Genomic DNA, 27,138 nt, shown 5'->3' on the forward strand with positions numbered 1-27,138 from the left:
ACCTAGGGTTGCCAGATTTTCCAATCAGAAAATCCAGACGCCCTAGACCCGCCCCCCAGGCCCGCCCAGTTCTTCCCATCCCCACCCTATAACACCCTAATCCCACCCTAGCCCCACTCCACACTGCCCGACATGAATTGAAGAGGCTTTTCAAAACCCAGACAAAATGCCGGGTTTTGAAAAGCCGTCCGGACTCCTGGACATGTCCTCAAAAGGAGAACATGTCCGGGGAAATCCGAACATCTGGTAAGCACAGGTGAACCTAGGCAAACCTTCAGCCTTGCTCCTACAGCTTAATAAAAGTGTGTGTGGGGGGTATTTTTTTCAATTTTGTATTTGGTGAGTCTCTATCCATTTCTCACATATGTGACCAAGATAATAATAATAATAACAACTTTATTCTTCTATACCGCCACAGTCGAATGACTTTTAGGCGGTTCACATCGAAGAAGGCTGAACAATCAGCGAATTACAGAATGCAAGAAGAGCGGCTACAACTTATTACATAAGAAATAGATAAAAGGAAAATATGAATCTTAAGTATGTGGTATAGATCTTGTGTATGCAACCCAAGGAATAAAGCTGATAAATCTGCACAATTTAGAATAGAGCTGGACAATGAGGCGAATTGCAGAATGAAGCGAATTACAGAATAAGGCGGATTACAGGATAAAGCGAATTACAAAATATAACTGGACAGTCGGCGAATTACAGGATACAAGTAGTGAGGGTACAACTTATTAACATATTTTGTAAGCATGTAATTGTTGAGTAGGGATTTGCAGTCGTAGGCCTTGTTCTCTTTTCCCAACAAGTAACGTGTTCTAAGGACTGGAGTAGACTGTGGCCAGTCGCATGAGGCTTGGCTATTGTTAGGGGGAGGAGCTCTCAGCAGTCACCACACTCTTTAAGGATGGGCCTGCATAGGGTTACCATACATGATCCCACTCTGTCCCGCCTCCATCCCCACCCTCTTCTCCCGCCAGCCCCGCCCAGTTCTGCCTCTAGCCCCACCCCATTTTGCCCCAAGCCCCACTCCTCTCTTCTTCTGGATGATCTCCAGCCATGTCTGGAGGGCCTGCAGCATGCGTGGATGTGTGTGATGTCATCCACATACGCTCAGAGACAAATGCCAGGTTTTGGAAAGTCTGTCCAAGAGCCTGAGCAATCCTCTAAAAAAGAGGATATGTCTGGGTTTTCCCATATGTCTGGTAACCTTAGACCTAGATATGAATACCAGCACTTTTTGGGGGGCTAGAAAACAAGGACTGGGATTTTGCATGCTCAAATACTTTGGAAGGCATCAGATTGACTTGAATATTCTAGAGGTGGGATAAGATATAGATGAACCAGGGATAAGAAGCAGGTGGGGGGGCAAGAAATCTTAATGCTGGACATCCCAGACCAGCAGAACAGTTGTCAGATGGTTACTCAGTTGAGTAAACTGTAGGATGCAGCCCTTTTCTAGATGATTTCTCAAATTTTGAGACTCGTTTTTTGGGGTTTGGATCCGTTTCAAGTTTCAAGTTTCAAGTTTAATCGTTCTTGATAAATCGCCTATTTAGATTACTAGGCGATGTACCATAATAATAACATTAATTAATAAAAATAAAACAGATAAATATTAGTGTTACAAACCATACAAAAATTTGTGGTTAGTTAAAATATAACAAACTAAACAGACTAGTGTAGACAAGACTTTACAATAAACTTGTGGGTAACTTACACGACATGTGAGGTTAACATGGGGAATAGTTACAATTTTAATAGAAGAGAAGAAAGAACATAAAGGGTAAGCACAAAAAAAAGGGTTAATCTTCACTATTTGTGGAATTGAAAATTGTAGTTAAAAAATCATTAAGTTTTTAGCAGTCCTGAGATCCATACGCGTCTTTAAAAAGAAAAGTTTTTAATGTTTTTTTTAAAGCTTGTCTGACTTGCAGTACACATGCAGAAGCATCACCTACCACAGCTTGTGCAAAGGTATTAAACCTTGCACCCCTTCCACTAACCTGTAGGCTCTTTGCTCCCTCCACAAAAATCATGATCAATTCAACAACCACCATCTTCCCTCCTGGTAAAAGTGCACACTGATGGTTATTTGAGTTTTTGTGGCTGTCCAGATCAAATGTTTCACTTTGACATGCCCCAGAAGCCGCTGCCCTAGGCAACTTCCTAGTCCTACCTTGTGGTTGGACTGGTCCTGTCACCTATGAGGTCTCAAGAGAGCAGGGACAAACATCCTGACAGCAGACACAGGGAATCACATAGCAGGTGCACACACTCCATAGGTCTCAGAGTAGGTTTACCATAATTGGAGCCTCACAAACCCGGACACATGGCCCAGCCCTGCCCAGTTCCGCCTCAAGTCCTGCCCCATTCTGCCCCCCCAGCCCCGCCCCTTCAAAGCTTCGTCTTCTTTCCCGAAGAGCTCCAGCCGTGTCTGGAGGACCTCGAGCAGGTGCGGATGTGTGTGATGTCCTCCGCACATGCTCAGAGGCCCTCCAGATGCGGCCGGAGCACATCAGGGCTTCCCAAAACACGGACAAACTGCCGGGTTTTGGAAAGTCCGGACAGTTCTCTAAAAAGGAGGGCATGTCTGGGTTTTTCTGGACATCTCAGAGACACACACACAGCCACATACACAAGCACAGGTAGAGCTTTCAAGAAGTCACGATAGAGATATGCACATGAATAGTACCCAGAAGGAACCATTAAGCAGAGACATACAGGCTTTATTTGCAGGATCTCACAGATTCTCTCAATGTATAACATCCTAGGAATCAATGCATACCTGAAAGCTCCCAGGGTATCGTTGATCCTGCCACAATGCTGGGAATCACTGATTTTATCATAGAGGTCCTCTTTGCAGGGTAAGTCTGGTGAGTCATCCCTTTTGCATCTGGAAAACACAAGCACAAGAAAACCTCTCTCATTAGGCCACAGTAAATAAGAAAGGCTTATTTACCTCCTGGGTCCTGTGCTCCTAGGCCCTGCTAGACAGCACCAAGTGGGGTGTCACGTGAACTATGTTTTATCCAGTGCAACTTTTCTGGTAACCCCAAAGAGGCAATTTAACCAGGTAAGAGACTTTCCTTCTCTGTTACATCACTTTGAACATTGTCTCTAAGTGGACAATCCTTAAACACTGGAAGATAGAGAAAAGGAGAACAAGATGCACCAAGAAAGAGGATGAAACATAGGTAAGAAGGAATTGAGGCGCGCGTGCAAATTTAAACAGACTGAAAGAGAAGAGAGACAGGAAGAAGTAGAGTGTTCTTGCACAAAATATATAGCACAATGTCACTAGGAATGAATCCCTCTTTCTCTTCATAACCATTTTCACATTACTTTTGCCTGTCATTCTTCAGCCATGCACTGCTGAACATCTTAAATCGTATACAGGCAGTCCCCGGGTTAAGAACGAATTATGTTTTTAAAGCTGTTCTTAAGTCAGATTTGTACGTAACTCAGAACTTGTAGATTTTAAGATTCTTGCTGCTTCCCTCTGCTCCCAGCTGAGAAAAGGGTCAACTGCCCCTACCAGGGTTCCCTCTAAGGCAGTGGTCCCCAACCTTATCCTGGAGGACCACTAGCCAGTCACTAGTGGGTTTTTGGGATAGTCCTAATGAATATGCATGGGGCAGATCTGCACTCCTATCATCTTCATTACATGCAAATCTCTTTCATGCATATTCATTAGGGCTATCCTGAAAACCCGACCGGGCTGGTGATCCTCTAGCACAAGGTTGGGAACCACTGCTCTAAGGTACGGCATGAACAACCACACACTGTTCTTAAAGTGACCATGTATCATTCCTGAATCTGCTGCAGGAGAAGTGTAGGAGTCTATGCCTCTGGAAATACTGCTCAGTGAACTCAAATGAAGCTGCAAGCGCGTTCTTAAGTACAAGCCGTACATAAGTTGGGCGTCTGTAACTCAGGGACTGTCTGTAACTGGCATATTTTGCTCATTATTCTCTTAGACTTCTGCAGCTGGTGGCATCATTGTTGTAGCTGACTGGATCTTGCCATATCTGAGTAAGCAGAACTGTGGCTTTCCCTCTCTAAAAGGCGTTTCCCTTGTAGGAAAACTAGGTTCCTCCCTCCCTTTCAGAATCACTGAGCTCTGGAACAACCTTTCCTCCCCTCTTAGGAATCTGAGCTCCCTCCAACTCTTCTGAAAACCTGGTTATTTTCAAAAATGTAACTCCTCCTCTCTCTGGTTACTCTGTCCTAAATTTTCTCTTCATTTTGTATTTTCCCTTCACTGGAGTTCCTTTCTACCCTAACCCTTGTTAACCGTGTCGAGCTTTGCGAATGTAGAGATGATGCGGTATACAAACCTAAGGTTTAGTTTAGTTTAGGGTATGCCATGAGGTCTGCGGTTTGTCTTTATATAATGGATTCTCAAACCTGATTGCTTTGAGAACTCACTATATAAAGACAAGACCTTGGTCAACCACAACAATCATGGCATCAGATACAGATATTCCTGGGTATGTTCTAAGCCCCCATGGAGCTCACTTTGGGTATTCTTTTCTACCTCTTCCTTCTGCGACATGCAAACCTATGGAAGAGAAGCCTGTGTTCTCCACATCCCTTCCCCTCAATTTATTCATGGTGGTAAGCACTACAGCTACAGAGTGGTCTGATCCAGCAAAGGAACTCCTTGTGCAAGTCATCTAGGATGTGTGGTCTCTTACTCTGCATCTTCGTCATCTGGGGTCTGCCAGCTGTTGCCCAGTATGTCACCATCTGCAGCCACGCTACCGTCTGGCTTTAGGTTGTCATTGGTGGCATTCCCGTCGTAGTTGCCACAGAGTCCACAGACTTTGCCTAGATAGGAGCTGTGAGGAGAAAAGAAAAGAAGCATGAGAATATCATAGATGTCTACCGTGGGAAAATGAGAGGTCTCTAAAGGTCGCAGTAGTGACATGATTCAGCCCAAAAACAGAGGGCAAAATGCACTTAGCTAGGGTTACCAGACGTCTGGATTTATCCGGATATGTCCTCTTTTTAGAAGGCATGTCCGGGCATCCAGATGGCTTTTCAAAACCCGGCACTTTGTCTGGGTTTTGAAAAGCAAATTGCGTCGGGAGTTGCATCGGTGAATGCATGGATGCAACGCGGTGACATCAAACGCATGTGCACATAACATCGCGTTGCATGCAAGGATGCCCTCCCGACTGAGATGATCAGGCAGAGGGGGCGGGGTTAAGGTGGGACTAGGGGCGTAGTGGGGCATAACAGGGAAGGGATGGGTGGAGCTGGGCAGGCCTGGGGGTGGGGTTAGAGGTCCAGATTTTACATATGCAAAATCTGGTAACCCTACACTAATCTGGCACACAGAGGGCACCCAACACCATCCAGAGTGAACAGTGCTCCCCTGGTACCATTTTGGGGTATTCGGTCAATACCAGTTGGAAAATGCCTCCAATACTATGCTGGGGCATTGGGTCAGTACTTCTACAAAGAGAACAGTTTCTGTTTTTATTACTTTTATGTAAACCGCTTAGATCCTTGACAGGTACAAGCGGTATAAGAAGTCAATAAATGATAATAATACTGGATTACAGATATAACAGTGGCTCATTATGGCTCCTGAGCACCCTTTACACTTCCTACTACACTGGATGCTCCAAAGAGGTTGCCCGTTCAAATCCTGAAGAATTCAATTCCCTCTAATGTCTGAGAGGCTCATGACTTTTTAGGACTGTTTCCCTGCACTTCCAAGAACTCCTGACACTTCTTACTGTACTCATCTTCCTGAGGACTAGGATAAGGTGTGTGTAGCAGGTGAAGGATTGAACTTACTTCGGTACAATAATCTCCAAGAAGTGGTTCCCATCCCAACGCACAGTCAGCCCAAAGTTGGTCTGTACTACAACATACTGACCACTCTGGGAGATGGAGATGGTGCTGGTAGGGTTGTTGGGGAGGGTTACACGTCTGCCGTCGATCTGGAACATAATGGAAGCAACAGAAAAGATTTCGCCAGGCAGGAAACAGGGAGCTTTCACATTAACAAAATGCTTTAGATCTAGTCGGTAATTCTGATTTTTTTTCTAAGAGAATAATAGGAACTACAAAGATGTATTCAGGACAAACTAGGACCTGATGTCTTGATGTGAGCTGATGACCCTGCTCATGGATTTTCGGGCACAATGGAAATTAGGCGGTTGCAGATAATCCAGAATGCTTCCATTAAACTAATTATGAAAGCAAAGAAGTTGGATCATGTGACTCCTTTACTCCAAAAAGCTCATTGGCTTCCAGTGTCTCATTGTATTCTATATAAATTATGTTTGCTTACATTCAAATCTCTCTTATTTAAAACTCCATCTTTTATTTATAAAGCATTGATACCATATAATTCTTCTAAATTATTGAGATCAAATGACCAACATTTATTGGTCATTCCCTCTCTTAAAATTATCAATACTCGACGGCAATTTATCTTTACTATCACGGCGCCTCAGACTTGGAATTCACTCCCACTTTACTTAAGAGAGGAAAAGAACTTGGAAAAGTTTAAGAGCAAACTTAAGAGTTTTCTTTTTAAAGATGCATTCAATATTTAATTGAATTGCCTACTGCTCTTCTGTTTATTTTTAAACCTTCTATTCAGTTTTGTCTTTCCCTTCCGTTGTGCTTAACCTCTAATTGTTGACTCCTACATTACTTAGATTGTATTTCTTTCCTTGCCTATTGTTTCATTGTGTTCGTAAATGAGTTTTTTTATTATGTTTTGCAAACTTAGTCCCTTTGTTAGTTATGTATGTTTATTTTATGTATATTTTTAACTATGTATTTTGCTGATTTGTACATCGCTTAGAATTTGGAATAGGCGATTAATCAAATTGTAAATAAACTTGAAACTTGTTCATGAGGACCAAGAGTAGTTGGTGTAATGAAGGAGGCCCTTCCACTGCCATGATCCAATGGCCAACAAGAGGCAAAAATAAACCTCTCATAATTTAAGAAAGCATGCACGAAGCCAGCTCATTGGCAATGCTGCGAGGCGAAGGATCTAGGTTCTGTTTCTGGGATAGGAATCTGCTGTGACCAGAGAGCAGGAGTTTCCCCCCCCCTGATACAGCAGAATTGAAACAGGATTCTCTGTCGGGGTATTTCCTTTAAAGTATGAAGTATACTTGGATATCCAAATGGCTAATGAACTTGACCAGTGAAGAGATACGTAAAATTGGTTTTGATATTAATATGGTTGAGTTTTCCTGTTTCATTTCAATGATAGGAAATGAAACGAAAAGGGTCAAGAAAAGGGTGGAATAATTTGCAAGCTTCCTAGCTCCACATCATTCTCTTTTTGGTTGGGCTGAGAACTTTCCAGCGGCTCCTCGTAGTAGTAATGTTTAATTGAGTTTCATTTGCAAGTGGGATGTCTCGTGGTGGAAGTGAAATTCACTTAGTTAACTTATATGCCACAAGGAACCATTAGACTTCATTTTATTTTGGGGGTAAAGGGGGGGGGAAGGTAGGAAACACCAAAAACGAAATTAATATGCTTTTTCCTTTGTTCTTTATATTTAATGATCTGTTTGCCTTAGCTGATATGTATTGGTTTTTTTTATGAGTCTCAAAGGACATATTTCTCAGACATAAACATTTCTAGAAAAAGTGAGACTGTGCCACACTGACCAGTGTCCGGCGGCTCTTCATGAGGGTGATGGTGATGTTGTCCACGGTCACATAGACCTTCCGCAAGTAGGATGCTCCCTCTTGGCCTCGATCTTCATTCTTGCCCTCCACACTGAACGGGGGACCTAGATTTGAGGAAGGGAGTGGAAGACAGGGAGAGAGGCGGTTAGTAACAAGCCTAGCTTATTAAGTGCCGGGCGCTCACTTTGGGCCATTGTGGGGGTAACACGGCAAAAAGTCATGTAGCTGGCTGGAGTGAGATATCTTATGTCCTCCAAGAAATCCACCTTACCCTCACTTGTATACCTACCTAAAACTGTGTAAGAACACACTAGTTAGGCTGATTGTACTATCGGATGCAGACTTTGCTCTTTGACATCTTTTGACACAATAATACATCTGTTTTTTTCTTTCTCTGTCGGTACTCTGCTAATGAAAGAGCGCTTTATGTTCTGCACTCATGTGCAGGAAGGTTTTTGCTCCGCCCCCTACTATTATCTCCCCAACCCTGAAATGTCCTGTCTAAATTAGATTGTAAGCTCTTCTGAGCAGGGACTGTCTATTGTATGTTAAAATGTAAAGTGCTGCATATGCCTTTCAGTGCTATAGAAATAATAAATAGTAGTAGTAGTTACATAGGGGTTTTCTCTTTCCTTTTAGGCCACGTGGTCTGTACCTTCTACATCTCAGTATCAGCTGTGCCCATATCCAAACTTGTTTATCCATCCACACTTAAACATCTTCTCGCTTTTCTATACCTGTCTAGGCTTGTATACCTACATATATTTCCTTATCATGTATGTTCTACCTTCAAATACCATGTCTGGCTATCAAACCTGTATGTTCTTCTCAGCATTTGCCCTAACTGTGCTTCACACTGTCCTTTATCTTTTCATACTGTACCTCTACATCTCTGCTTGTATTTCGTAACCCACAGGTGACTGTATGTGGACGATTCTGCCTACCTTTAAAATCCCTGCAGGCTCTGGCTAAGGTGTAAGTACAGGTGCCCATGAAACTCAACAGGCGTCCATCGAAGCTCATGTAGTGAGGGTCGCCAGAGACGTAGCAGGAAGCCCAGTCTGTAAAACAGAAAGGAAATAAATATGAAGGAAGCACAGTTTTGTCTGAGGGAGAGGCGAAGAAAGCCAGAGATTGCCTTTCAAATCTCTACGTAGAAATAGTTTACGGAATTCTTTCATGCAGGCACAAAGTATTTGGGAACGTTGTACCTGTTTGTGTTCTGTGCACCAGCCCTTGTTTACAAAGGGATAAGGGATTGGGCCTTGTATACCGCCTTTTTATAGTTATACAATCACACTGAAAGCAGTTTACGTACTTCAAGCATTTTCCCCGATCTGTCCTGGTGGGCTCACAATCTATCTAAGATCTCTTTCCCTTTGAAAATGAGCTTGAAGGCCTTCAGATAATCGCATATTAAGATTTGTTCATGGGCATAGACCCTGGATCCCCCTCGAGCTAGCATAAAAACACAGAGTCCACAATAGGTCTGGAAAGGAATTAAAGGGATGCCGATACTCGTGGTTTGCCCCCTTGAAATTCAACCCTGAGTAGGGTAGAAGGGGTGTTTGCTTCTTGGGAGGTAAAGGAGCTAGTGTATGCAGGGCAACTCTGCAACATTGCTACTGGGCAGATTCGCTCCTTTCCAGAGCTTCACACCAAATATGGATTGGTTTCCCAGGATATACTCTATTTCCTTATTTATAAGTTAAGCTCTGGTTTGCTTCGAGAAATACTTGGGGGGGGGGGAGAACTACATTTGAAAAATTATTAGGTCCTCCTCTACAGAAGGGTGCTATTTCAGCAACATAATCAATGTTTAAAAATACTAACCAGGGAGGGACATTATCATACATGAAGAACTGGGAGGAAGACAGATTTGGAGGAAGGGGAACCGAGTTTCTGTCAACTGACCCTTACGGCTGCCCGGCTGATCTTGGCTGCAAGTTGTAAGTATCCAGTCAGACCAGACTGGAGGCTTGTTCTGGCAAAGTTGAGTGACTGGAAGAACCGCAATATCTAGCAGCCAGACGTCCAGGCACTTCCGGGTGCTTTCCAGCCGGGGCACTGGGCTTAACATCTGTGGGACAGCTACTCCTCCCCCCTCCCCTTTCACCTAGTCTTTCGTTTCTGAAATGAGTATATACTGGTATATTAATCTCCCAGTCTGGATTACCATACACTATTGAACCAAGTTTCATTGACTGCACTCGCATCAATATCTTCTTCTACCAGATAAGTGATTTTGTTAAATAAACTACATAGTAACATAACATAGAAGATGATGGCAGATAAAGACTCAAATGGTCTATCCAGTCTGCCCAACCTGAAGCCCTCCCCAGCCCATCCCCAACCAAACTACGAGTAATTTGCCTAGGTAGTCATGAGTGAACCGCTAGTGTTTGTTTTCAGTGCCTAAGGTATAAACTAATTGGGTGCAGGTCCCTAGGTTTTAGGGCTGCCTATGGTAAAGGGTGACAGTATGTTAAAGACGTTCAGATCAGTGACATTACTAGGCATTGGGACTACAAGGATTTATGACTGTTGGGTTTTGAATAGTGCACACCTAGACAAGGAGAAGTTGTCATAGGAACAGGTTGGTGTGTGTTAGACTGGCTGTGCTGGCTGCTGAGAGACTACCAGGCTCCCTGTTCAATGGGGGAGGGGGGGTTTATTGGGAGTTTCTAGAAGCTCATCTTACAGAGAGACCAAGACAGCTCTTGGACTCCCTGGTTTTGAAGAATGACCTCGCACCAAAGGAGACTTAAGATCTGTCCTTGGGAGATTTGGCTTTTGGGGAAACCTCCTTTTCCTGAATGACCCAGAGTCCATCCAACAAGGAGGATCTTTGTGATATTTGAAACATCTGAGGTGCGAGCTAAAAGGAGAGACTGTATATAGTTGGACTGGGTTGTTCAAGCCAGCATCTTTTCTACGTTGAAGGAGTAAAAGTTCAGATTGGCATTTACAATCTTTGATGTGGTCTGCCTTTTTCTTGGAGGAGTGAACAACTGTTTGGAGTGTGGCCTGCCAGCACAAAATTGGTCTTGGCCCATGGCCCAAAACTAAACAAATTCTTTGTGTGCCCCTATCCCACAGCCAGGTAACAAATCAGGCGTTACACCTACATGATTTTTAAAGTTGGTTTTCTTCACCCCTTTGTTTCCTGTCCACCACCTGATTTTACCATTACCTGTCGGCTGACAACCGTAGACACCGTTAAGTTGGCCACAAGTCTCTTCCTGAGAACATGCCCATGATTGGCAAACGGTCTGATTGCTCTGCTTACACTCACACTTCTGAGAACAGTCTGGTCCATAGAACACATCTCCTGGCTGTCAGAAAATAGATCATAGAGATTAGCTAAGCCAAGATAGAATGGATTGACTAGAGACACAAGGGGTCGATATTCAGTGTAATATAACCAGGTAGGAAAGGTTCCTACCCGGTTATCTTCTACTGACTGGATTTATTGTAGCCTAGATTCTCCGTCTATATGGCCCTTACTTTACAGACTCAACTGACTCCTGAGCTACCTCAAGCATTGTTTCTTCCTCTTCGTATTTCCGATCCTACCATTTCTCTGGAAGCTTATTTTATTTATTTATTTGTTTTAGTTATTTATATACACCGCCTATTAAATATCTAAGCAGTTTACATTTAGGTACTCAGTCATTTGTCCCAATCTGTCCTGGTGGGCTCACAATCTATCTAACGTACCTGGGGCAATGGAGGATTGAGTGACTTGTCCAGGGTCACAAGGAGCAGCATGGGGCTTGAACCAACAACCCCAGGGTGCTGAGGGTGTAGCTCTAACCACTAGATCACTCCTTCCTCCACTGTAAACTAGGATTGGAACACTGGGCAGGGAGAGAAGCCAGTTGAAAATAGTGCCCAAGTGATGCATGGCTGTTTAGAAATAATGGCCATAGTAGGGTCATACATTGACATCAAGTCATCAGTAACAGGCTAAGCTTGTCCTGAATTTACCTCTAAGCAGTAGCATAGTAAGAGGGGGGGGCGGGAGGTGGACTGCCCTGGGCACCATCTCAGTGGGGGTGCTGGCACCTCTCCCCCTCCCTATGCCACGCTTGTGCCCTTCCTTTGCTGACCCCCCGTACCTCTTTAAAAGCTTCACCAACGTGGGCAACTACTCTAGCCGGCTGCTTGCGCAGGCCTGGCTCCTTCTGAAATCACTTCCGGGTAGCAGGGCCAGGAAGTGATATCAGAGGGAATGCAGGCCAGAGAAGCTGCTTGCGCCGGGAAGATTTAAAGAGGTACAGGGGTGGTAAGGAAGGGCATGAGTGTGGAGTGAGGATGCAGAAGGAGCGGAGGGGGCAGAGAGGAAGGCACAGGGGGGTTGGTGCAGAAGGAGCGGATAGAGAGGAGGGGGCAAGGGGGGGGCACCACTGCCCCAAGTGCCTCCTACCCTTGCTACGCCACTGCCTCTAAGGTGTCTCTAAATTGTATTTCCAATGTTCTAAATACATTTCTCTCTCAGTATTCACGGAAGATAGGGGCAGAGCCGGACCATGAATGAAGAAAAACTGCGAATATCTTCTCATCCGGCTCCTTCCTGCCTTCCCCCCGGCATCCCAGCCTTGACTGCCTTGAGTTCCCGTAGTCTCTCGAGACTACAGCAGGAGCTCATGGCAGCCATTTCCTATTGGCGATCTACACAGGGCAGGAGCGTAGGAAGATAGCCCCGAAAGCCTGCTAGACCACCAGGTAAGGCTGGGATGCCAGGAGGAAGGCGGGAGAGAGGCGGGAACGTGATAAAATATGGGATTTATACTTGTTTCCAGGGACATCAAGGTTAGAGAAAATTGCTTGGTTTGTGCAGTGCTTTACCGGAGGAATTAGGGATCGTCGATGTCGCTTGTAAAACCCCCTCCCCCCCCCAGTATTTTTGTCTTCCCCCTTCCCTAAAAGCACCTGTATGTTCCAGCACATAGACATATATGTTCTGAAATACCAAACCTAATTTAAACCCCTTTTACAATAAATAAATAAATAAATAATAATAATAACAGTTTATATACCGCAGTACCGTTAAGTTCTATGCGGTTTACAAAAGATTAGTGAAGTACAAGTTGAGAACTTAAGGGAAGGGGGAACAATAGGGGGAAAGGGCAAGAGAACCGTTAAAGAGGGGAAAGACAGGAACGGGTCAACGGGTCAACTGTCTAGGTATTTCAGGAACAGGTGTGTTTTGAGGCATTTCCTGAATACCTCGTAAGTGGTGGGTGATAGGAGTTGTTCTAAATCTTTACCCCATAGAGCTGCTTGATGTGAGAGAAGGTGCTCATGGTGTTTTTTTAGTTTGCAACCTCTAACTGGGGGAGAAACCAAGTGCAAGTGGGAGCTTTCTCTTGTGTCTGTTGGCTGAGAAGGAGAAGAGGTCAGTTATGTATTTAGGGGTTAGACTGTAAAGAACTTTAAAGCAGAGGCAGGCGAACTTAAATTTTACACGAGCTTCCAACGGCAGCCAGTGTAGCTGTTTGTAGTATGGCGTCACGTGATCGAACTTCTTCAGACCGAAGATTAGTCTGACCGCAGTGTTTTGCATTAATTGTAAGCGTCGCATATTCTTTAGGGGGATTGCTAAATAGGCGATGTTACAGTAGTCAAGTTGACTCAATACGAGGGATTGTACCAGGATTCTGAATGCAGAGTTATCAAAGTATGCTTTAATGGATTTAAGCTTCCAGAGGGTGAAAAAACCCTTTTTGATTAGGGAGTCCACCTGGTCTTTCATGGTAAGGCATTGGTCCAGAGTTACACCCAGTATTTTAATGGTGGGCTGTATGGGGTAGTTAAGTTTGTTGATGCCTAGTGGTGTTTTGGAGTCAAGTGGGCGTGGTGAAGCGACAAATAATTTTGTCTTCTCTGTATTGAGCTTGAGTTTGAAGATTTTAGTGCTGTCCGGTGTGCTGAATGCTGTGCACTGCTCTGACGCTCATAGAGCATAGGAGCAGCGCATAGCATACAGTGTGCCGGCAGACGCTACAAACCGCTTTCACTGTTTTATAAAAGGGGGAGTTAAAGGCTGTTCACTGACTTGTTATGACTATGGATTAAATTAGACCCGCCCACCCAGTCCCTGTTACACCCATGCCACATCCCAGCTTTGCCCCCTAGCCCCGCCCCCTCAGCCTGCTCGTCTCGATCGGGTGGGAATCTGCGCATGCGCAGATGCCCCCGTCCAATGCGATCTGCTTTGCAAAACCTGGACAAAGTGCCGGGTTTTGAAAAGCTCCTGAACAGCCAATTGACCTTTTCAGTTTGCTCAGTTATTTCATTCCAAGCATACATATGGCACATATGATTGCCATAATGTCCCTCTCCCAGCCCTGATACTCATAAACGGTAAAAATGAAATTTGCAAACAATAAGGATCCAGATATCGTTCTTACCTGATAATAGCTGCCATTGTAAGTGCATCCACACTGGTTCTTGAACACACAGTGGCCTCCGCTAAGAACAAATCCCTCGTCGCACTGGCAGCCCTCTACGCATGGCAGATCACAAGTCCCAGAGTCCGAACTACCGCAGGTAGACTGGCAAGCCAAGCCACAGGATTCATAATGGCTATTGGGAGGGCAGTAGATTGCTGTGATATGGAAAGAGGAAAGAAGGGAAAATTAATCTCAGAAATTAAGAGGCCTCAAATGTATCTTTAGATAGGTGTGTCGGAAGAGTGGGATGTTGCTATGGTTATGTCGCTATGAACCTACATTTTCAGCTCCCCAGGAGTTTTCTTCTTCTATTTTCACTGCCCCTCTTATACAAATTAGTCAATTGATGCCAGAAGCCTTCAGCTGGAGGGCAGAGACTGTTGATCCCTCTGGAACCCAATGTATTTGTACCCTGAATCTGGCCACTAGATGTCACTATTGTGCAATAGTTAGGACTCCTTCCTCACTCACCCCAACTCCTTGCCACTACAGCAATCACAGCCCCATCCAATCAAAAGCAAAATTCAGGCTTGAGAATCAAACCAAGATCTTGTAATTGACATAGTAGGATCATACTGCTACTATTTGGGCCAGGTACTTATGACCTGGATTGGCCTCCGTGAAGATGGGATACTGGACTAGATGGACCATCGGTCTGATCCAGTAAGGCTATTCTTATGTTCTTATACATTGACATCAGATCATTAGTGTCAGGCTAAGCTTGTCCTGAATTTACCTCTAAGGCATCTTTTTCAAACCAAAGAAGGAACTTGCAAGTCCATAGGGCAAAGCTGGTAATGTCAAGCCAGAGTTCTAGCATGGATCATTTGGTAAGAGCAAGGGAGGAGCTCAGTGAATGGAGCTAAAATAGTTTCAAGAAGCAATGTAGTATGGTAAACTAGCAGCTACAACTTAAAAGGAAAAAGCTAGAAATACACCAGTGATGATTATATTCTTCTAAGTTGTCCCCTCATGCTCCTTAAAGAGGCTCCATTGGAGAATAAGGGTGAAAACAGAGCTATTACAATGACTAACAATCACACCTGTTGAGCAAAACGTAGCAGAGACAGATGCAGATCCTTCCCAATGACACCTTGATACTATACTTGTATTTACACATAGTACTTACGACAAAAAGTTTCATTCCTCCAAGGCCCCAGGGTGATGTTCCTTTCCTGGCACTCATTCACATAGGACTCCAGGGCCTGACACAACTGTTGTTTATCACCATCCAGTTCACACATGTCGTACACACAGTCTTTGAAGAAGATCTACGGGAAACGAAAGAATGAATGGTCCTCCACAATGGTGATTTTGACTAAAAGGGTGACATAATTCAAACATGCTTGTGACAGAGAGCAAAGGTGAGATTTAGAGAGGCAAATGAGCAGAAATCAATTAGAGTCAGTTGTGACATGGTAGATGGGAAGGGTTTTTTTTGAGTGGGCCAAGAGTGCTCTGTCAGTTGAGATCTGCTACATTGCTCTTTTAATAGTGCTCTTCATACACAAGATTTTTGCCCATACCCATCACCGTCATCAACAAGCCATCACTGAGCTGAAGTTAGAGCTGAGGCAAAATAAAATTATGATCTAAGTTTGCAAACCCTTCCCTGAGATCTGCCATTCCTCCCTATTCCTCAGTCCCTGTGATCACACCAGAGGAGCACAGTCCAATGAGCTGCACCCATAACCAGGTCTCTGCATTCAGTTTATTTATCTTATTTTTTAAGGATAATATTCCATAATTTAATGAAAAACTTAGGTCAAGGGGGACAGAGAGAGGAGCTCACATGTGGGCTGATCTTCTTATGGCATGCAGCAAAGGGTCCGTGTGCGTCCACCAGAATCCAGCAGTATGCAGGGCCCTCATATAGGTTACGCTCTTCCTCAGTGCATACTGGGTCAACAACAGACCCCACTGGGGTGCAGCTGAAGAAATAAACAGAAGAAGAGGAAACAAAGAGTCAAAGCTGTCCCTAGAAACCAAAAGAACAGAAAGAGCAGTTGAGATACAGTAGATACAGAGGTCTAGTTGAAATAAGATGGGCAAGTCTTCCAATTAATCGTTCAGAATGTCTTCTAAGGAGTTATTCAGTGATCAGATATATAATAAGTAAAAAGAAGTACACTGGAAGGTTTTTCCTTAGCACATACCTACAGAACATGTTCGATCTGTGTGGGCTCAATTAAAATATTTGTCCTGAAGAGAAAATGTCATCTACAGATTGCCATTTTGATTTTGATTTGTCTCATGCCCTTTTCAGTTGTAACTCAAAGCAAGTTACATTCAGGTATAGCAAAATCTTGAAAACTTATGGACATTATCATGTTTAGAGGCATTGTGACCTATAAAAAATTCCATTCTCTCTAGGTCCCCTATAGGCCATAAGATCTTTGTTCTTTGAAGAAAGACCAGCACATGTAAGAAATAGAAGGTTACAGAGTCCAGGTAGGGGACAGAAAAAAGAAAAAGCCTTGTGCCTAAAACCAAAGAGGTGGCTTACTTCATCTGGGTGTTCCAGCTGTTTCCAAATTCATTGACTCCATTCACTACTTGTCCTTCAGAGGTCTTGAAATCATTGGCCGGAGTCCCATCATAGTCACCACACAAACCGCACAGCTGGCCTTGATAGCTGCATGCAGAGCAAAACATAAAAGGTTTAATGGCATGACTTCTTCCCTAGGGCTTCCCTACGACAATGTTGTACTTACAGACTTGTTACTTTGACATCTGCGTAGTGATTCCCATCATATCTCACAATCAGGCCAAAATCAGTATCCACGACCACATATTTCCCCGATGGTGACACAGAGAGACCGACCACAGGGTTGACAGGAATGTTCACGCTGGTTCCATCCACCTGAATAAGTAATAAAGGCCATTGTATTCAGTTTACGCCCTTCCACAGTGTCTTGATTCATCAGGTAAAGCCAACCTAGGGTTGCCAGATTTTTCCAATCGGAAAATCCGGACCCCCCCTAGCATCGCCCCCAGGCCCGCCCGGTTCCACCCATCCCCGCCCTGTAATGCCCTAATCCCACCCCCCAGTCCTGCCCTAGCCCATGCGCAGATTTCCTCCCTACCCGACGCGATGTGAGGAGGCTTTTCAAAATTCGGACAGAGTGCCGGGTTTTGAAAAGCCGTCCAGACCCCCGGACATGTCTGGGGAAATCCGGACGTCTGGTAGCCCTAAGCCAACCAGATGTTGTCTGCTAATTTTTACATACTGTAAACCACTTTGCTGTTTCTTATAAAAGGTGGTCAGTCAAATTAATTAATTAATTTAGTTAGTTATTCATTCAGTTTTCTATACCATTCTCCCAGGGGAGCTCAGAACAGTTTACATGAATTTATCCAGGTACTCAGGCATTAAATGCAATAAACCTATACTTATACTGTTCAATACTTACCTGAACCACTTTGTTCTTCAGAATGGCTACTTCCACGCCATAGGCCTCCACATAGATGGCTTTGACATAGGACACAGTTGCTTGAGCGTACCGGTACTCATTGGAGGCATACACTGTGAAGGGGGTGTTGGTGGTGTTGCAGGGTTTGGCCATGATGTAGGTACAGTTACCATGGAAATCATACTTCTTCTTGTCAAATGTGGTGTAATGGGGATCACCGCTGGCAATGCAAGTTGACGAACCTGAAAGGCAAAGAATCAGATCATTGGTGCATAGGCACTGGAACGGGGAGGACACAGGGGCCATGGCCTCCCCCAAAATTGGTGCTCGATGGCTGGTGCCCACCCTCCCACACATTTCCTGATATTGTATTTTATATCTTCAGGGCAGCCTCCGCGCAGCGTCAATGAGCAGGCCTTCACTGGAACCCTTCATTCTACTTCCGGGGGCAGGCCTGATTGTTGATGCTGCGTGGCGGCTGCCCTGAAGATGTAAGGCACAATGCCAGGAAGAGGTAGGGGGTGGAGCCGAGAGCCGGTGATGATCCATGCTGCAGGATTCCGCTGGGGCTAGGGCAGAGCTCCTGAGCCCCCCCCCAACCAAACAGCATTCTGCTGCCTATGCATTGGTGGCTAAATCAGCAAAGTCTTTATGGGCCGGATTCTGTAACCTACGCTGATATTGGTATGTCAATCATGCATTGGCGCTGGTTTCAAAATCGCGCCCATTTGAAAGATAGGTGCCGGGTTTTCCGGGCCTACATTTCCGGTGCCTATCTTTACATGAATCGCACCTACGTAGGTGCTTTAGGTCACCCAACACCACTTCCAGCATTGGCCACACCTACTTTAGCATTTGACGGCCTACAGCGCCTACATAGGTGTGATTCCATAGCCTTTTATTGAGGCATTTCTGCCTCGCCATTTTAGGCTGTTTCTAACGACATTCTTCAATTAACTTAGCCACTGGTAGGACGCCTACCGGCATCTTTGTTTGGGCACAGGCTTTAGAATTTCCCCCTATCTGTGGATGTCAAAGACATGGGTCTAAGCAGAATTTACCTTTTGGGAAGCAACCTTTGACATCCGTATTATTGGCACAGTACTCGTCTGGGCCACAGCTAGCATCCGTGCACTTGGTATTATTGTTGGCCAGACACTGGCACACCTCCTTGCAGGCCTCAGAAAGGATGACCTCGCCAGGCTAAGAATCAAAGGAAACACACTGGGGTCAATTTTCAAAAAAGGTTGAGTCCCTGACTTAGGCACTTCAGTTTTATTTGGGAGAATTTTTAGCCTAACTTAGAAATACAACTTTTTGACTAAAATTTTGCTTAATTTTGGGTACCTAAAAGCATGATGCATATATTTAAGACTCCATATTTAGCTTCCCAACCTCCCCTCTCCCTTTTACAAAACCATAGGGCGGTTTTTACACCGGCAGCAGCAGTAACAGCTCCGACGCTCATAGGAATTCTATGAGTGTCGGAACTGTTACCACTGCAGCCGGCGCTAAAAACCACACTGCAGTTTTGTAAAAGATGGGGGCAAGTTAGGAGCCTGGCACTGAAAATCAACCCAAAATAAGTTAAGCACTTAGGATTTTTTACTCATTTAAAGTATGTTCTTCAATGTTGTTCATTTTCTTTCCTTTAATAAAAACCATTTGAACATAAAGTTAAGAGAGTGGTTAAAAAATACAAAAAAACCCAAAATTTAAATGGTTATTGAAAGTAAATTTTTATTTAGGAAGATCCAAATGTTCAACTATTTAAGGTAGGGTTACCCAGATGCATGGCAACGCCCCCAGCCTGGCTTTGTTCTACCTCCAGCCCCGCCTAAAACATGTCTCTTTTTTCCTGACTTTGTGCTTAAGAACATAAAAATAGCTTTACTGGGTCAGACCAATGGTCCATAAAGTTCAGTAGCCTGTTCTCTCGGTGGCCAATCCAGGTCACTAGTACCTGGCCAAAACCCAAGGAGTAGCAATATTTCATGCTACTAATCCAGGGCAAGCAGTGGCTTCCCCCATGTCTTTCTCAATAACAGACTATAGACTTTTCCTCCAGGAACTTGTCCAAACCTTTCTTAAAACCAGCTACGCTATTCGCTCTTACCACAACCTCTGGCAACGCATTCCAGAGCTTAACTATTCTCTGAGTGAAATTAATTTCCTCCTATTGGTTTTAAGAGCACTTCCCTGTAACTTCATTGAGTGTCCCCTAGTCTTTGTAAGTTTTGACGGAGTGAAAAATTAATCCACTTGTACCCGTTCTACTCCACTCAGGATTTTGTAGACTTCAATCATAGCTGTCTCTTTTCCAAGCTGAAGAGCCCTAACCGTTTTAGTCTTTCCTCATACCAGAGGAGTTCCATCCCCTTTACCATCTTGGTTGCTCTTCTTTGAACCTTTTCTAGCGCCACTATATCTTTCTTGAGATAAGGAGACCAGAAATGAATGCAATAGTCCAGATGAGGTTACACCATGGAGCGATACAGGGGCATTATAACATTCTTAGTTTTGTTAATCATCCCGTTTTTAATCATTCCTAGCATCATGTTTACTTTTTTTGGCCGCCGCCACACATTGGGCAGAAGGTTTCATCATATTGTCTACGATGATACCCAGTTCCTTTTCTTGGGTGCTAATCCCTAAGGTGGACCCTAGCATCCAGTAACTGTGATTCAGGTTATTCTTCCCAATGTGCATCACTTTGCAGTTGTCCACATTAAATTTCATCTGCCATTTGGCCGCCCAGTCTTCCAATTTCCTAAGGTCCGCCTGCAGTTTTTCACAATCTGCATGTGTTTTAACAACTTTGAACAGTTTAGTGCCATCTTTTGAAGGTCCTCCAAATGCGCATGCTTGTTGAAGGCCCTCCAGATGCAGCTGGAGCTCAAGGCTTTCCAAAACCCGGACAAACTGCCGGGTTTTGGAAAGACCATCTGGGAACCTGGACAGTCCTCTAAAAAGAGGACATGTCCAGGTTTTCCCAGATGTCTGGTAACCCTAGTTTAAGGGCCCGTTTTACAAAGCCACGGTAGCCATTCTCCTGCAGCAAATGCATCAAAACCAATTCATTTCTTATGAGCTTTGATTCATTTGCCACAAGAGAATCACTACTGCAACTTTGTACAGTGGGCCATTAGTTAGGTGCTAAGATTAAACATTAGTCCCCATCGATATCAACACCTAGACACGTGCAAATATCTTTACCTTGTAGACAGTGAAAGACAAAGGAGAGTTTGCATAAATATAATGCATATGTGTGTAAGTGACCAACTATTTGACAGAAACACTCTTGGTCAGGCGGAATGGCTTCAATTATTAACACAAAGGCTCCTCTGTCCCATAAAGGGGAAACACTAATTTACGTATGTACAAAATTTATATTGTGCACTATCTTTGCCATTCTAGGTGGATCACAAATCAACAGACAGTACATATTCTAATACACAGAATAAACACAAAAATAAAATAACAAACTAAAGACAACATACTAGTTAAATAAAATAGTGACCTAGGCTGCTTCTTATAACTGAATCAAAGCTGCTACTGCTATTTATCGCATCATCAATACTTTTTCAGGTTGTTGGAAAAATCTGCTGGAAATAAAGAGTTTTCAATGTGGTCTTAAAATTGTTTCATAGCTCTCATTGTCAAACAACCATTAATCTTGAAACTTGAGAGAATCGCCTTAGCTATATAAAATATAGGTGATCAATAATTGTCGTGGTGTATCAATTTAGAAGAGGGCACATCCATTATAGTAGCTGTTACTGACTGCAATGATTGGGATGGCTGATGTAAGTATAGGGTGGCTGCAGTTACTGGAGATAACTTATTTATGATGGTCTTATATACCAATACTATGACTTTGTAACAAATTCTGAAATCAATAGGAAGCCAATGCAAAGCTTGTAGTGTACCCCAAACAATACTACTGGGGAAAGAAAGACTAAACGTGCTAGGGTGAAGCCCAATTGAAAAACCCAATAATTCAAATGAAAAAGGCACCCACTAAAGAGCATTCTAACTAATCCCTCATTGACCGAAAAAGTGCTCAGAACCGTTTTCATTCAAGCCCCTAATTGTAGCTTTCTTGCTCAATCATAGCATCATGGTCTTTTGGAAATTTCAAAAGACCATGAATCGTGCTATGATTGACCAAGAAAGCTGCACTTAGGGGGCTTGCCCCCTGTCTGTGGTCTTTCCATCTGAAAACGGTTTATTCAGAGCACTTTTTCAGTCAATGAGGGATCAGTGTAGGCATAATATGACCATATCTTGATTGACCTGAGATTATTCACACTACAGTATTCTGTGCAGTCTGCAATGGTGTCTGCTTTCATATAGCTAAGAGTAATGCATTACAATATTCAAACAAAGGTGCAACAATAAGTGACATAGTAAGAGGGGGGTGGGGGGGCTGTCCGCCCCAGGCACTCCTCTCTGCCCCCCACTCCTTTCATGCCCCACCCCTCCACTGCCATGCACGCACCCCTCTTCCCTTCCCCTGTACCTCTGTAACATTCCTGACATGGGCAGCAACCCCCAATCTGCTGTCGCACCAGCGTTGGCTCTTCCTCTGATGTCACTTCTTGGACCCATGCCTAGGAAGTGACATTAGAGGAAGGAAGTGGGCTTGTGGGCCGACGCTACCTGCTCTCATTGTCGGAGGGCATCGGGCACACTAGTACATATGTTTTTGGAGTGTCCCCATTCAGCTCTGTGGCTCCAGGTCCTCCCTTTTCTTGATGGCCTTCTGGGCAGGAAGGTACCCAGGTCTTATGGCCTCTTGCTCCTGGGAGACCTGGGAGAGGTGTCTGCTGCGGGTTTTTCCCCACCCTCCCAGAAGTTCTTATATACGGCAATCCTGGTGGCAAAAAAGATTTTGCTTCTACATTGGGTGGTGGAGACGCGAGCTTCTTTTAGTCAGTGGCTCAACAAAATGCGGGAACTAGCTGCCTTCGAAATCCAGACCTATGCAGCTCCTATTAGTAATGACAAAAAACTGTATGTTTCTTTATGGAGGGCGTTTCAGGTTGCAGCTGACTCTGCAGTCCCTGCTCCCTTGCCATAATCTGGAATCTGGACCCCGTTAGACTTGGGGACCCGCCTTCAAGGGACTTCGCCCTACAGGACTGGTCGGTGCCTCTCGAGCTCGGGTGTTTGTTGTTTGCTTGAGGGGTGTTTGGTGTATGATTGGTGCGGATTGTGTGGATTGATTGAGAGGGATGATTTTGTCTGGTGGATGAGTGAGGGCTGGTTGCGTGGGGGTTTTCTATTTCGAAAAATGATTTTGCAGTCTATGATATCTTTAGGAGAGTCTTTTGATGCACGTCTCTGAGCCCGAATTGGACGGGTTCCCCTTTTTATTATATTTTAACTTGCGGATTTTGGATTCATCCCAAGCGATTGTTTTGTATGCAACTCTCCTGTTGTACGGTTTTGAATTTACTAGAGATTTACTCTTCCTTTGTACTAGTACTTTGGTCCTTCGTTTGGGCCTTGTTGTTTGTTCTTTTTGACTGCTTTCTCAATAAAAATTATTACAAAAAAAAAAAAAAAAAGAGGAAGGAAGTGACATCAGAGGAAGGGCCAACGCTGGTGCAACAGCAGGTTGGGAGTGGCCGTTACAGAGGTACGGGGAAAGGGAAGCGGCATGCAAGCAGCAGGAGGAGTTAGAGAAGGAGCATGTGCAAGTGGGGCGGGGGCAGAGATGAGGGCAGGGGAGGGACCCCACCACCCCAGGCGTCTCTCACCCTTGCTACAACACTGACAACAATATTTTGTGCTACCAATCTGAAATTCTTTTTAGTTAACAGCTCATGAAGCGGTCTCACAATTTTCTCTTTGTGAAATACCGGTTTAGTGATCTTATACCTGATAATATTGTCCATTGAAGGTACACCCACACTGCTCCTTTTTCACACACCGCTGGCCACTCTGCACAAAGCCTGCATTACACTGGCATCCTTCTACGCACGGTTGGTTACATGACTGGCCCAGAGGGTGAAGGCAGGTGGCTGAGCAAGCAGAACCACATGGCTCATAGTGACTGTTTGGTGGGCACAGAATGGCTAGATGGAAGATAAAGAACTTCATGAATGCATGTAAAGTCAAGTGCGGAACTGAGTTTACAATAAGAAATGTACAGATGGCCACCTTAATCACGACTGCATAAAGTCATAGTCCATACTGAGCTCAAATGTATGTGGGATGCAAACTGAGAAGCGCTAAATCAAAATAGGGGAATTGGAAATCCACTCCTCACAAGTTCAAAGGAGGGAGAAAATGGTGGGGAGTTCAGGAAACTGAGTTAGAAGAGAGTTGAAGAATCTGGAATCCATTTTTGTGCTGTACAGAATCATATCTGCAATTGTGGGATCCCCTGTTACTGACTACTATAGAGCTCTTATTAGAACTGCTATTCTGTGTACCAGCAGAAGTATATCACTAGAGGCACTCCTGAAGACTAGCCATCCTTGGGAGCAGGAAGCTCAGGGCTGAAGAAAGAAGACCAGCAGCCCACAAATAGCCTCAAGGTAGATGAAAAGAGTCTATGGTACCTAAGCAGAGACAGCCCTCTAGAGGGAGCCGCCGGCCGGCTGTTCCCTCTAAGCTGAGCAGGTGTCCTCCAGCTGCATTGCTACCACTAGGGGGTGGAATATTTTCAGTCGCTAAGGACAGGTATGTTCCCTGGAGTCCTGCAGAACTTGCCTGTCCCTCACAATTGAAAAATGTGACAGTAAAACAGCACCCTCTATTGGTGAGACTGTGGGTGGAGGACTCCTGCTCAGCTTAGAGGGAACACTTGAGAGATGGTATTCTGAACCCCAGCAGGGAACTATATCAGAGGCTCCTCTTGATGAGGACCAGCTACCAGAGTGTGATCAGCACTAGTAGCCCAGTGGAGGGTCCAGGCTACCAGAGTATGGTTGGCACTAGTAGCCCAACGGAGGAACCAGGCTACCGGAATGAGATTGGCACCAGTAGCCCAATGGAGGGAGAAGGCTCCCTGGAAACAGTTCAGCAGAGGGGGAAAGCTCTTGGGAGGACAGGGTCTTCAGAGCTTGACCAGGAGCCTACAGCAGGAGCAGGCCCACTGGCCTAGAAATTTGACCACATATCCCCTTTGCTGGACAGACACTGGCTTTCTGTCTGTTTCAGGATTCAATTTAAATGAGCTCGCATCGTTTTTAAACTCCTATTTGGTATTTTTACTCCTTTGGTTCCGTTCATCTGGTATGCTCAAAGATCTTGTTTCTCGCGAAATACACAAAGATTAAAACTCTCTTTCCCTTCTTTTAAGAGAATTAGATCTAAAGGAAAACTGACACATTCTTACATGTTTAAATTAACGGAGATTTGGAATTCAATCCCAACTATGATAAGAAACTTGAAATCCCTTCAATTATTTTGTAAAGCACTAGAAACCTTTTTATTTTCTAAGCATTTAGCAACTTGCTCTGTTTAAATTTATTTTTATCATTACTTGTATATTTAGGACAAGGTTTATCTGATTTTTTTATTTTTTATTTTATTATTACTGGTTTACCTTATCATTGTTAATCGAGTCGAGCGTCATTTTTTTTGAAGATGACCAGGTCTATAAATTTAAGGTTTAGTTTAGTTTAGAACAGGGGTAGGCAATTCCAGTCCTCGAGAGCCGGAGCCAGGTCAGGTTTTCAGGATATCCACAATGAATATGTATGAGATGGATTTGCATGCACTGCCTCCTTGAGATGCAAATCTGTCTCATGCATATTTATTGAGGAGATCCTGAAAACCTGACCTGGCTCCGGCTCTTGAGGACCGGAATTGCCTACTCCTGGTTTAGAAGAACAGCAATCACCAAACTCAGAGAGCACCAAAAGATGGGTGAGATCTTGGTGACTGGGTAAGGGTGGATTGGAGAGGAGGAATTTAGGCACACAGCCACACCCACCTATTTGACTGAAATGAGAAATTTTGGAGCGGTTGCAGAAAGTGTTTATCACTAATGGTTTTATGACTAGGCCTATGCATATAGTTCAAATAAACCTGCTTAATTTATTAGCTAACCTTGTTCACAGAACTCTTTTTGGATTTTTCATGGGGGGAGAAGAGAGTGAACCCACCCACTAACACTTCTTTTCCCAGGTGAAGGTACTACGCGCTAACAGAGTGAGGGACCAACGGAGACTGCCTTCGGAGAACTCTGGCTAGGCCCCGGACCCAGAGCCGTCCTGAAGGAGATGTTACACAAAGATGATTTTACAAAACAGGGGACTCATTATTCTAGAAGATCCAAGAGGCATTCCTCGTCTGTTATACCAGAATTACTCTGGTAAACTCAGTGCCATTTGCTCCCCACAGAAGACCTGACTATATCAGAGGCAGGCTTAATAAACTTCTTTGGGATCGTAAAGATACTTTCAGTGGCATCAACACAGTTATCACTTACGGCAGAAGGACTCATTCCTCCAGGGTCGCAGGGTGATGTTCCTCTCCTGACATTCATTCACATAAGATTCCAGGGCCTCGCACAGCTGTAGTCGATCACCATTCAACTCACACATGTCATATACGCAGTCTTTGAAGAAGGTCTGTCATAAGCAAATCAAGATACCATGATTTGGAAAAAAAATTCCAAGAAGAAATGTTTGCATTGAGTTCTTTTGATTGTCCTATGCAATTGGATTCCAGCAGATCCATATGAAGAGTCACTACACTTACCATCCTTCCTTAAAAAACACAACATATTTCACTAGCTAATCTTTTTTTTTATCTTCTAAAAATCTTTGCTAGGACATGTTCCCTTCAACACTAAAGAGTGAAATAAAGTCACTCACATTTGGATTGATCTTATTATGACAGGGAGCAAAGGGCCCATGAGGATCCACCAGGATGCCACAGTATTCAGGTCCCCCATAGGACTCCCGTTCTTCTTCTGTACATTCTGGATCCACTATAGAGTCTGTTGAGTTACAGCTATGAGACAAAGAAAAGGGAAAAGACCGTGAAGTCAGCTTATTGAGAACCTGCTTCCAGTTAGAAGTCTCTAGAAAGAACCTGAAAGAAGACTCACTTGGGATGGACATTCCAGCTATTTCCAAAGTCATTGACGTGAGATACAAGTGCTCCATGAGGTGTCTTGAAGTCATTACCAGGGATTCCATCATAGTCACCACACAGTCCACAGAGTTCACCTTTGTAGCTGCAAAGAAGGAACCCATGGCTATTCTTTGTGGAGAAACAATTTTACTAACCATCTAGAAATACTAATTTAGTAAACAGCCCACTGACCTTTTCAGTTTGCCCAGTTATTTCAGTCCAAGCATACCTGATGGGGGTGTAGAAGGAATGTTAAACAGGTCAATTCAAAAACGGTGCTCAAATTTAGGCCCAGGGAATTAGGAAATTCAGCTAGTATTCTATAATGGTGCATTATTACATCTAATCTGTTATAGAATACTAGGGTGATATCTCATCTAGGTGCCCAGGTTTAGACGTGACCACTTTTGCTATGTCGGCAGCTGCTATAAATAAGTGTGTCTACATGCTGCAGTTGTGTGTGCAAGGGGGAGTGTTCAATAAAG

At 44.1% G+C, this 27,138-nt stretch overlaps 1 protein-coding gene across 1 annotated transcript in view; it reads right to left on the bottom strand.

The window, feature by feature from the left end:
- LOC117349796 (zonadhesin-like) overlaps positions 1-27,138 on the bottom strand; it is a 149,003-nt gene that overhangs the window by 47,935 nt on the left and 73,930 nt on the right. Inside the window, exons 21-37 of the mRNA XM_033923391.1 lie at positions 26,628-26,756; positions 26,392-26,530; positions 26,004-26,145; positions 23,441-23,637; positions 18,616-18,757; positions 17,555-17,796; positions 16,856-17,004; positions 16,648-16,776; positions 15,934-16,072; positions 15,271-15,412; positions 14,100-14,296; positions 10,877-11,018; positions 8,628-8,744; positions 7,663-7,787; positions 5,818-5,963; positions 4,707-4,850; positions 2,795-2,902 (exon numbers count right to left, since the gene is read on the bottom strand). Coding sequence (XP_033779282.1) covers positions 2,795-2,902; positions 4,707-4,850; positions 5,818-5,963; positions 7,663-7,787; positions 8,628-8,744; positions 10,877-11,018; positions 14,100-14,296; positions 15,271-15,412; positions 15,934-16,072; positions 16,648-16,776; positions 16,856-17,004; positions 17,555-17,796; positions 18,616-18,757; positions 23,441-23,637; positions 26,004-26,145; positions 26,392-26,530; positions 26,628-26,756 — 2,529 coding nt within the window. The remainder of the gene's footprint in view (positions 1-2,794; positions 2,903-4,706; positions 4,851-5,817; positions 5,964-7,662; positions 7,788-8,627; positions 8,745-10,876; positions 11,019-14,099; positions 14,297-15,270; positions 15,413-15,933; positions 16,073-16,647; positions 16,777-16,855; positions 17,005-17,554; positions 17,797-18,615; positions 18,758-23,440; positions 23,638-26,003; positions 26,146-26,391; positions 26,531-26,627; positions 26,757-27,138) is intronic.

Source organism: Geotrypetes seraphini, chromosome 16 (genome assembly GCF_902459505.1).
Source record: "Geotrypetes seraphini chromosome 16, aGeoSer1.1, whole genome shotgun sequence".
NCBI lineage: Eukaryota > Metazoa > Chordata > Amphibia > Gymnophiona > Dermophiidae > Geotrypetes > Geotrypetes seraphini.